Source organism: Mesoplodon bidens (assembly GCF_964165515.1).
Source record: "Mesoplodon bidens genome assembly, chromosome: 7".
NCBI lineage: Eukaryota > Metazoa > Chordata > Mammalia > Artiodactyla > Ziphiidae > Mesoplodon > Mesoplodon bidens.
This window is the reverse complement of record NC_138164.1, coordinates 55,064,081-55,075,921: the sequence shown is the minus strand read 5'-3', so window position 1 is coordinate 55,075,921 and position 11,841 is coordinate 55,064,081. Positions and strand designations below refer to the sequence as shown.

The window sequence follows — 11,841 nt, the reverse complement described above, 5'->3', positions numbered from 1 at the left end:
GGCCACTATTACCATTACCATTTCACCGATGGTGAGTAAACTGAGGTTCGGCAAAGTTACATAGCTTGCTCTAAGTCCCAGTAGCAGAGCAAGAATTCAACCAAAGGACTTTGGCCCATAGTCTGTGATGCTAACCAGTGCCAATGAATTCATGTATTCCACAGACACCTACTAGGTACATAACCTGTGCCAGTTACTACTTCTTGAACAAAGTGGATTGGGTTCCTGCCTCATAAAACTTACATTTAGAATTACCAAATAATTAGTATAATGGTTACCGATGTTAGGAAGAAAAATAAAGCAGAATAGGGGAAAAAAGTGACCGTTGGTATTTTAGACGTCAGAATAGGTCTAAGGACATCTGAGCAGAGACCTGAATCCAATAAGGGAGTAGTTGTCAATGGAAAAGCCACAAGCTTGGAGTGAAACAGTTCTGGTAACTGCAAACTACTTACATGATGTGTGGCCTTGGGCAATGACTAACCTTCGCCGAACTTCGATTTCCTCGCCTATAAACTGGGAATAATCTAAACTTGCCTTGCAGAGTTGTGAGGAAAAGGGAGAGGTATGTGTAAAGCACCTGGCTTAAGGTCATCTCTGATCTCAGCCCACAACATACACATGCTCCAGAGGCACTGCCTACCTGCCCCACTTCCAAAAAAACCTGGACTCCCACCACCCGCTCACACCCCCTGCCGGCAGGATGGCGCACTGCAGCTGTCCCGGAAGCCTCCAGTCGCTTTCCTCACCTCTTTAAAAAGCCTCACCTGAGCACTGCCAGTCATCAGGGAGGGAGATGAACAAGAGACCCTCCCCGCCCTCTAGGAGCTCAGTCTAGGGAGTGGGCCCAACATGAAAGCAGGCAATAACAACCCAGAGAGGAAGTCCCAGCATCTAAGAAACTACAGGAACACAATGAGGGAATGATTAACCATGCCCGGCGGGTAAAGGAAACCCTCAACAATGAACGTAAGTGGACATGAGGGGAGGCATTCCAGGCAGAGAACAGAACGTGCAAAGTCAGGGAAGCATAAAAGAAGACACTGACTGGCTTGAGGTGCTGTACTTGATTGTGCTACACTTCTGGAGCTTCCTGCCAAAGCAGCTTGGTTGAAGAATAAAACCAAAGGAAGCTGATTCCCGGGACCCTTATAAAGCTCTATCACCTGCCATCCTGGGAAAAAGCAAACCTTCTCTCAAGAAAAAGCTTTCCTTCCCGAGGGCAGACAGGGTCTCATGTGCCGTGTTCCCACACTTGGTCTTTCTTACCCTTCAAGAAATGGCCCATCCCGTCTCAGTCAAGTGACAACTTTTGCAACCTTGGCCAGGTCTTTTCCTCTCTCTGCCTCAGCCTCCTCCTCTGGGTAGTGGGAAATTAACCCCAAGATACATCCCTCTCAAACAGCCAGGAAAGCTCCTGGTGCCGCAGTGGGTAGGACCCAGGACACACAAGCCCCTCTGGGCAGTCCTGGCCTGGGAGGTGATGCTACAGCCTGGTTCTCTCAGACAGACCCAACTGCACCCTCCACTACCCACTCCTCACAACACCCCATGAAAGTCAGGGACCCACACAGTTCTGTTTCAGGTGTTTTATTAAGTGGGCCATACTGCAGCTGGTTTCTAAGTCGCAAAGTAACATAAATTTAACAATGATAACATAGCCAGTTAGACTGTGACAGCTTTTTCTTTCCTTAAAAAAAAAAGACTTAAAACACACAATGGAGGGTTAAATAAATACATAAAAGAAAGAAAAGGAAAACCTGTTAAAACGTGCTTATGTTTACTTCTGTGCAACTGCGTGCCAAGAGGAAACTGATTTTCTGCACGATGATACATCCTGGCATGTCTCCTTCCCAAATAATACTGACAAAAAAAAGAAAAGACATGGAGCTGACTCATCAGTGCTTGTAGAGGCACTACTAAAAATCCCTTTGATTGGAGCTTGGGGCTTCCTGCTCAGCACACTGGTATGTGGCCTGTGAAAGCCAAATATCCATAATAATGTTAATATAGAAAACATCAGTTTAAAAACAATGTGGAATGGCCTCATTAACGCGGCGGGGTTGAGGAAGCAGAACTGCCCCACACGTGCCGCAGGCTCAGTCCAGGGAGGCCGCAGGCTCCAGCGCGTGGCCACGGCGAGGGAGGGCACCAGCTTCAAAATAAGCGGCACCAACCTCGTCTCCCTCTCCCTATCACTCTTTCACATGAAAGTGTGTAAAAAGCAAATCAGCAATAAACTCTAAAATAGATTATTTATTCCAAAAATCCTCTACTTTTCTTTTTACAGTGAGTGTACATCTCCTCTCATCTCCTGCACAACTCGCGTAGGTCCCTTGGGGAAGAAGGGGGGCAGAGCTACAGGCGAGTCTCTGGGTCCTGCTGTTAGCTGGTGCTGGAAAGTCAGATGTCGATGCCCTTGACCAGGGATGTCTCCAGCGTGATGTTGAACTCCTGCAGTGTCTGCAGCACGCGGATCAAGGAATTGACAAGTGTGTGGTCTTTGATCAGCGCCACATCCTCATACATGTGTGCGGTGATGGGGCAGTCAGCCAGCAGGGCAATCCAGTGGTGCAGGAGGTGATCTCTGGCATGGAAGGATCAGTCCAGATGCGTCAGAAGGGAAAGGGAAGGGAGACGGTTAGAGAAAGCCCAAGGGGGAAACCTGCTCCATCACTCCCTGAACAAAGTCTGAAGCTGGAGAAGCAGATATCTCCCCGCAGCCCCCTTTCCCTCCCCTAAGAGCACTTGGCGGAGATGTCTTACACAGCTTTAAAAGGCTCCCACTGTGGGCTACCGAGCCCTAGGGATGCCAACCCAACCTGACCCAAACAGGCCCTGTCATCTCCCACAAGGCCTGCTCCGCCTCCCCCTCTAGCCCCCCAGACAACCCCACCAACAAGACACCATGTCCTGTCAGCAGCACTTCCTCCATCTCAACAGCCAATCTCTCCTAGATCATCGCTCCTCCCTACAGCGACCACCACCAGGAATAACACTGCAAGCTGACATCCACATAGCACTCAGCATGTGCCAGGCACCATTATAAGAGATTTAACCTTCATGACAACCCCATGATGTGAGGTAGGTGCTATCAGTGCTATTATTATCCCCACTTTACAGATGAAGAAAGTGAGGTTGATGGAGGTTAAGCAGCTTGTCCAAGAGCACACAGCTAGTTAAGTGGCTGATCTGCAATGTGAACCTGGTGAATCTGGTTCCTGAATCTGTTTTTAACCACTATGCCAACTCCCTCCCTTCCACGGCCTAAATAAAAACTGCCTTGTTTATCTGGGCTTCGTGCTCTCACCTGACCCACTGGAATAACCCCTAACAATCTTGCCCATGCATACCATCCATGATATCAAATTACTATCATTTCAGTCCCCTGATTAAAAATCAACTCTGTCCCAGCTCCTCATGGCCCCTATCCCTTAAAGTGTTTCCTTCCCACGTTCCACCTGTTATTTCCTGACCCCACATGCTTTGCTTCCTTTAGGGCCTCTCTGTTAGTTCTGTCTGCTTCAAGCTCCCTCCTCACGTCTACCCTTCCGTTAAGGCTCACCTCAAATACCACCTACTCCCTGAGCCTCCTCTGATCCTTCTCCTCTACATTTTCAGCAAACGTTATGAATGCGTACTTTTTTGAACTCTCCCAAACTTCTGCCTTGTACTAAATAATCAGGACAGGTGAACTTCTAAATGGTAGAGACCGTATTTTATTCAGCTCTATTCCCACACCTTCTGTGAGGCCTGGCATATTCAAATGTTTGTTAAAGAAATGACTATATATATACACTCTACTTCAAATTTTGTCAGGGGGACGGTTTTATTCCTTCGCATCAAAATGTGGCCCCTCTTACCCAGTTACACACATACGCTTTCATCCCCACCCCACCCCCTCTCCCTCACACGCACACACACACACACACGTGGTACATGAAGAAAAGTAAGGGCCTCTACCAAGGCCTCCAAGGCCTCACCTGCCCAAGGGCGCCTGGCCATTAGCCCCTCCCCACCCCCGCACCACACTGGACCTCCAGCACCACCTTCAGGGCTGGCTGTGTGCACACTGGGCCATGAGGCGGCAGTACCTGGCTCCCAAGCACACCAGCATCTGAAACTTGCCATCCTTGCCAATGTTCCGGGGATTATTGTTGATCGCAGTGACAAAACGGCAGAAGTTCCGGGCCCTCGTATGCCAGTTTTCCTCAGGAACAAGTTCATTCTGCTCCAAAGTCTCGTAATAGGTTTGTGCTTTTTCTGTGAAGAGGAGACAAGCTTGCCAGTGACAAAGGCTCTCAAAACCGACCTGTCCCTGACTGTCCTGTAGGCCGCTTGCCACAGGCCTACCTCTGTGTCAATGCCAGTAACTTAGTAGGAATAACATGAGTGCTCTGAGGCCACTGGTCACACTTCAAAATGATCCTTATGAATGTCTGGAATTCTGCTGAGAAAGAGGAATCTGCATCCTGCTGTGAAGCAGCCAAGTGCTTGCTTTTTGTTAGTTGTAGTCTCAGACTTCAATTCTAAAGCCATCCTAAAAATCACACATGACTGACCAACATTCAATACTGCATTGTCAACTGAAAATGAGAGAGACTATGTATATTTAGTTTGAAAATTTGTGTTTCATTCGCTTTGATAGTATGGTTTAACTGGCCATTTTGTCTTTATGTTTTATTTTGAAACCATTTACTTTATAAAATGTTCCATATGGATATTTATTTTCACTTTGAATAAATTAAAACAATCAGTACTTTAAAAAAAATAAAAATAAAAAATGAGCCTTATGTTCCCTATCTCTATATTTTAAATTTTTTATGTGGCCCTTGATATAAAGATGGTCCTTTCTCAACAAAACTCTTGAGGGAGAAGCTTCTTGCATCAAATTCTCCAAGGGGGTGTAACACAGGGCTGGGACTCCAATGCAACTGGTCTTTTGGACCTACGAGCAGGAAGTGTGAGGAGTCATGACTAAGCCTGCATTATATATGACAGATGCCTGGAAAGAACCTTTCCTGTCCAATTCTCAGGAGATGAGGGGCGAAGGGTGGGAGGGCTTCTGTCATTACCTCCAAGAAAAGCCAGGGCAAACAAACACATCTAACCTGAAAGTCACCTGATTTGGTTTCTGTACCTCAGACCCCAGTGGTCAGCACCCACATTATGCTGATGATTCCCCCATGTCTCTGCATGCTTTTCCCACCCTGACACCCTAGCCCAACTCACCCAAGAAATCCCAAATGAAGACATTTTTGAAGAGCCGCGGTGATTTAAATCCATGCTGGAAAGCCTGTTCCAGGGCCGAGACAAGGCCACATTCTCCACAAAGCAACAGCGTCAGACTACCTCGCTATATAAGGAAACAGGGGAGAGTGCCAGGCTTGCCTCAGCCAAGATGCCCTCCCATCACTGCATCCCCAGCCCACTGCCCACACCTGGGAGGGCAGCAAAAGACATGCAGGGACCTTGTCTAGTCTCCCCAGCACCTGGCAGGGCCTGACTTAGAGCAGCTCTCAGTGAATAGCTGCTGAATGAACAGATGATGGTTCTGGGCCCCCAGCAGGGGACAAAGCCCATGTGGCCAATGTTCAGGGAGACCCAGATAATTTCAAAGAGGACAGAAATACACTGTCCACTGGAGGCCCAGGGACTCTGCTGGGTTGTCAGTGAGTAAGGAAAACAGGGCAACCCTAGGCACAGGCCCCCAGAGAAAGGAATCTGCTGAATCTCAAACTAACTGAGGCACACACTCTATGCACTGGGCTGTCCACAGCACATGGGCCTGGAACAAGATTATTCTCTCTTACTCAATATAAGGCCCTGGGTTGGAGGGCAGGGAGGCTCACCTCTTTCTCAGGCTTATGGAAGTGCTTCACGATGCCATTGACTGCCTCACCGATGGACTCCTGGATCTGCCCAGTGTTCAGCTCTGATAAAAATCAAGCAGATATCCAGTCTCAGGTTAACAGTACTTAGTTGACTGAGCAAAAGACTGAAGACACAGGAAGACCCACGGGAGAGGTAGGGCAGCTTGGACCCTGGGAAGAGTGGCTCTTGCCCACCCAACTTTGCTGAGCTAGCTCTTCCTAAAATCTTGGGACAAAAAGCAAAAGCTAGGATCTTAGAGTTCTGTCTCCAGGAGATGCTGGTCAAGTTTCTTCTCCACTTTGCCCTGGAACTTTTGGCAACCAAAAGAGTGCCAAGACTTGACAGTAAAGCCCAGGAACAAGGAAGGGGAAGGCCAGAGAGTAAACCCCTCTCCTCTACAGGGGCACATACAAATAGCACAGAGGACCCAGGCCAGGATCCGGGAGCTCCCCCCTCTCCTTCCAGTCCTCTAACAAGAGGGCCAAACCCCCTCAACTGATTCATGAGAGGAGGGTGACAAATGCCTGGGGCTGCTTTGTCTTTGTCGGCAGAGGTGATTCCTGAGGCAGCTGCACAGGCTGCGGGGGATCCGGGCTCCCTTATCAGGACTTCCAGAAATCTGCCCATTCCCCAGGCAGGGCAACACGAGGGCCTGGCTCCATCTCCCACTTACTGGGCTTGCTGTTGGGTGAGATAGTAACGAGCCTCCGGATGACGCTGGGAGACTGCTGCAGGGGCGGGGTCCGGCATGGCCTCTCGTCCACCTCAGGCTGGGATGTGAGCAGGTCCCCGACTAGGACCCGCTCCAGGCTTCCGTCATCCATGCCCTTCCCCAACCACCGGCCACACGGGAACCTGAGGGTCAGGAAATAGCCTGTCAGAGCTGCCAGCTCCTTGAGCGTCCTTCCCCTTGCTGATCAGCAAAGGCCATCAAAAAGCCAATCCCTGAGGAGAGGCTCTGAAACCGGGCTAGGGATCCTCAAGGCCCTGCTCCTCATCCCACCGTGCGGCATCAGGGAAGCCACCCGAGTGATGGGTGGCCTGGAACCTGTGCACAGCGATGTCATACACCTTCACTTGTAAAGCCCTCCTCCTTCTATTTCTTTTCAGGGCATGAGGCAGAGCCAAACAGGAAGTTGCCTCAGCCTATCACAACCTAAAAGGTCTCCTTGAGAACCCCACATACCCAAGCATCAAGCACAGTCCCTGGTGGTACACCTAGCCCCACTGTCTCAGGGCATAGCTGAGGGAACACTTACTTGTAGGTATGTCCGGTGATCTCATTCCTGACCATCACATACTCCACAAGCCATTTGGCATACAGCCCAGAGTTATCATGGCCTATCTGCACCGTAGTGAGCTTCCCCAAGTTCTGGTACTGTGAGAGAACAGCCAAACAGAGAAGATGGGGTAGGTCAAGAAAACAGAAGAAAAGCGCCACACTCCTCAGAGGCACACATCTGACTGGCTCCCTGCAACCTGGCCCCCCAGTATCTGCAGGGGCAGAGCTCATGGCTCCACCTACTGCCAAAGCTGGCAGCATAGTACTACCTCATGAGGCACGATGCCAAGAAAGAAAGAGACCACTACCTGGAGGAAGACTAGGGCCTGGGAGCAGAAGGCTCTGGAAATGGCAGAGCAGTCTGAGCTCTCTGTGAACATTTGGGCTCAGCAGCTGAAAGAATTCTTGGGGATTTTTCAATACACCATGGACAAGGAGGTATGAAAGTCCAGATGGGTGCCTTCCAGCCAGAAACCATTTAGACAGGGCAGGTTCCCCCGTCCTCAGGTCAACCCTTGGCTCTGGCCTCTGATCGTCTTGGGACAGGTCAGCTGTGCTGAAGCATAACCCTGTATAGAGCAAGGCCTCTAAAACCCTGGAGAAAGCTTCCCAAAGTAGCTGTTGAAACTCAGATCCCCATAGAGCCTGGGGCTGTGGTCACCGGATAACACGTACCTCGAAGGTCATCTCTAACACGTTCCTGGGAATCTGCAGGATGTGTGTCTCACCCAGTTCTCCCGAGATGCAGATCCATGGGTTGGCGGTGAACATGGAGCCCCCCAGCTTCTTGCTTGGTACGATCAGGATGTGGTAAGGAATCACTGTTTAGGGGAAGCCACAAAGGCATTGGAGGGGATCAGGAATCCCTCCCATACCTGAGAGGGCCCTGACCTGCCCCAGGCGTGCTGGCATGATTGGGGTTCCTGATACAGAGCCTGGAGCAGCAGGTCCTGAGGACCCAGTCTCTGGCCAGCTTAGAATATTAGCCAATCTTCCCCTCAATCTCACTCCTCCCAGGGTTATCACCCAAACATCCAAATCCAAGCCCACCTGCAAGCTCAGAGCTAAGTAAACCTGTTCCTTAAACAATATCACCAACTCAACACTGCACTGAATTGCTTTTCAGAGTACTTTTCTATCTATCATCTCAAGGACTCTAATAACAATCTCCAGAGAGGCCAGGCAGGTATCACAATGCCTTTTCTGAGGAACTGAGAGGGAAACAGTTTCCCCCAGGTCTCCTATATTCCAGTCCAGTGCTGCTTCCACTGAAGCTTACAACCCTTTTCTCTGAGAGGGAGGATGGGTGTCATATAGAACAAGAGTCCACACTGCTGAAGCTGCTGAGTCACTGGCCAAACAACTAGTCATGGGGCAAATTCAGACCACCCCCCACCAAACAAAGCATCCTAGCACCAAAGAAAGTTGAGACTCCAAGGGCCTTCCTTAGACCATTTTAAACGCTCTTCCTTGCTCTGCAAATAGGGAGACTGAGCCCCACTGCAGGAGGAGACACTGCTCACAGATCCATAATGAGTTAGGGCAGAACAGGGCCTGCACCCAAACCTCCCACTGCCATCTGAAGTTCTTTCTGCTACTTCAGGAAGAGTTGTTGTTCCCTGGGGGCTGGTCTGAAACTTTCTGTGATGCTGAATGACTCTCTCAGCCCAAAACAAGAGGGAGATTTCTTTACAGATGTGCAGGGAGGGCAGTGAACTTCACCCCCAACACCCCACTCCACCTTAGGCCCCCAGCGCCCAGAACCACAGTGACAACATAATGGCCAAAAGCGCTGAGCTCCCCTGTTCAGAACAAGAGTAAGAAGCTTGAGAGAAAATACAACCTCCAAGGAGGGCAAGTACACCTCCCTCCCCACAGAAGAAAGTACAAGTGATAATCTTTCTTTAAAAGGGGAGAGTAAGTTAGCCTCAGACAGGCTCATGAAGACTGGCATTGGGAAGGCTAGTGGGGAGCACAGGGCTACTCACAGATAGTTGTGAAGACATTGGTGAAGCAGAAGTAATCGACGGCATTGAAAGAGAGGAGGTGATAGAGGAACTGCTCCTTCTCATCGTCACAGCGCAGGAAGGCATAGCGCTTGTACAACTTTCTGTCGGAGAAGAGGCAATACATCAGTCTCCCAGACAAAGGAGGGGTAAGAGGCTAGAATTATTCAGTTCTGGAAGGATACAGCTAAGGGAAGAATGTGAGTCAAGCCTCAAGCTCTTTAGGACCACCGAAAAAAGGAACAAAGCCAGCTACTCCAACTGAGGGCTAGAGGGAAAGTGGCTTTAGCTACAGCAGGAACAACAAAAACCAAACTCCACCTGTGTCCAAGAGTTGACGTTACTATAATGTAAAGTGTCAGACGTCATGGGATCTTCTTTCCTAACCTGAGGGCTTCTATAGGGCATCACCCCAGTGTATGGTGTAGGAGTAGCAACAGGAGGAGGTCTGTGGTCACCACTCCTTACCAGGGCTAGTCTCTGACCCTCAGCAGACCTGAGACCCACAAGTCAGAACACGGATCTGAACATGAATGTAAGCTGAGGACAGCTTCAGAGGCAAGGAATGGAATGAACCAGGTCACAGGCAAGGAAGAGCTGTGCAGACGATGTCCTTCCCCTCTTTTCAAATTTCCTCCCATCCCCACCCCTCATCCACTGCTCACTCATCAAAGGCCAACCCCTCTGCCTGACACTGCAGGCCTTCTGGGCCTGCACAGCAATGGTACCTTCCCCAAGTAGCAGGGACACAGAGAGCCAAATGCACAGGCCCCCAGCACAAGAAACACACAGAGAACAAAGGAAGGTCTCTGTCCTGCCTGCCCAGACTGCAGTCACCATGCCAGAGAGGTATGGGATTCAGTAGACCTGTGAGGTTCTACCTAGACAGTTTATAAGGTAGTTTCCACAGAAAATTCACCAACCAAAACGTACTCTGTGCAGGTGCTGGAGAGGGAAGCACCTATCCTCACATACAGTCTAGATGAATAAATCTGATAAAGGCCACAGTATAAGACATAATGAGTTGCCAAATGAAAGGCACTCTCTGGGCATTTAAAGGTCCAGAAGTTTCGATGGTCCTAGAACAGGAGGGCCTGAAGGACAGCACAAATTTAGACAGGGGTTGTAGAAGAAGGAGAAGGACAGGGTATAAAAGCCAGTTTGGCTAGAGTTGAGGGCTCAGAGAAGTGATCAGCTAGCAATGAGACTGAAAAGTCTGGCTAGGGTAAAATGAAGGCAGGCCCTAAATATTCAGGCTAAAGAGTTTGTAATCTGCCCTACAAGTAATAGGTTTCTTAGAAGTAAAGGGAAAGTCATAGCCAACTTCAAGAAATTTGAATTTAGTACAGCTGAAGAGTGAAAGGGGCATGAGGATGAAACCTAGGGGGTAGCAGTGAATAAGGAGACAGATGAAACAGCAGCTAAGGACTTGAAATGTGTATGTGGGAGGTAACACTAAGCAAGGAGTCACACGAACTCCAAACTGTGAACCGAGGTAGGGAGGAGTATTGGGAGAGGTATGTGGTTCATGCCTCCAATGAAAGCAAATTTTAATAAGTGGAAAACAAATGGATAATGATAACACAGACCACCAGTGGTTAAAAAAAAAAAAAAAAAAAGGAATGAACAAATACTGTAACAAATGCTGTGGGTGCCTGGAGGGGGAATGGACTAAGTCTCTGAGGAGTCTAGGCAAACTCTGGCAAAGAAGACTTCTGACTAGGCCCTGAAAGGGCTGAACACATCCTGAGAAGTGTGAGGGGTCTGATGTGGCTGGAGCTTTAAGCAAACTTAGGAGAAAGATGAGAGAGGGTAGGATAGAGTAGTAGGTAGGTTTTGATGAAGTACACCTTTCTCTCTCCCTATATCCCACCCAAAACGCAATCTGTGGCAGCAAAACTCTCATTTTCTACTCACTGGAGTAAATTCTGAGCTTCTGTCCTCTAACAGGGCTACAGTTTAAAGAAACCAAAATTAGTCTCCTCACCAAAGTCTGTGCCCTGTTTGCTCCTGCCTAGGCCCTTAAGTTCACAGGCCCTAGACCGATCCACTGCCCTAAACCTTCATAAAGTTCCTGGGCTTGACTCCCTCTTGGCTCCCTCTCTGCCATGTCCTCCTGCCAACTTGCAGCATCTCCCGATAGACGATGCCCACACCGGCCCACAGGAATCACTCCTGCCCTGTCAGCCCCTAGTGCCCACACGGCCACAGACTTTCCCAGGACACACAACTGTCCTCTAGAATCTGGTATGCAAACAATTCCCTTCTAAACTCCAGGCTTAAATGTTCACTTGTTCTCTTTTAGTTGTCCTTCCAATCTTCAAATTTTATTCCTAAACCTTTTCGTCACTAAAGGGAATCAAATGTAAGCACTTTAAGAATTGCTATTTTGTAACCTCTCAAAGTGAGCTCTCTAACCTATCAAGATTTTGAAACCGGTTTCTTGCTGTGGTTTAAACACACAATAAAGTCTAAAAAATTATATTTTCACTTTAAATAAAAACAGATTCTTCAGGTTTAATCAATTCACTTACACAAAATTTCCCCAAGGTCCACTTCTCTGCTTTATTGTCCACAGGGAAGTCACATAATAAAGGATACCATGAAAAGATGCCCAAGGAAATGCCAAAAAGAAAAATGCCCAATAGGCTTGCCAATGAAGAAAGAACCAAACATATT

The 11,841-nt window shown here is 48.8% G+C and overlaps 1 protein-coding gene across 2 annotated transcripts in view; it reads right to left on the bottom strand.

The window, feature by feature from the left end:
- Window positions 1–1,574: 1,574 nt before the first annotated feature.
- The window catches only part of DENND5A (DENN domain containing 5A), a 110,065-nt gene continuing 99,798 nt past the window's right edge, over window positions 1,575–11,841 (bottom strand). Inside the window, exons 16-23 of one of the 2 annotated variants that reach the window (XM_081240856.1) lie at window positions 9,145–9,266; window positions 7,832–7,977; window positions 7,134–7,252; window positions 6,548–6,729; window positions 5,853–5,935; window positions 5,233–5,356; window positions 4,095–4,263; window positions 1,575–2,587 (exon numbers count right to left, since the gene is read on the bottom strand). In XM_081240856.1, the coding sequence (XP_081096982.1) occupies window positions 2,404–2,587; window positions 4,095–4,263; window positions 5,233–5,356; window positions 5,853–5,935; window positions 6,548–6,729; window positions 7,134–7,252; window positions 7,832–7,977; window positions 9,145–9,266 (1,129 nt within the window). In that variant the 3' untranslated portion in view covers window positions 1,575–2,403. The remainder of the gene's footprint in view (window positions 2,588–4,094; window positions 4,264–5,232; window positions 5,357–5,852; window positions 5,936–6,547; window positions 6,730–7,133; window positions 7,253–7,831; window positions 7,978–9,144; window positions 9,267–11,841) is intronic. The other variant, XM_081240857.1, reaches the window with a different exon arrangement.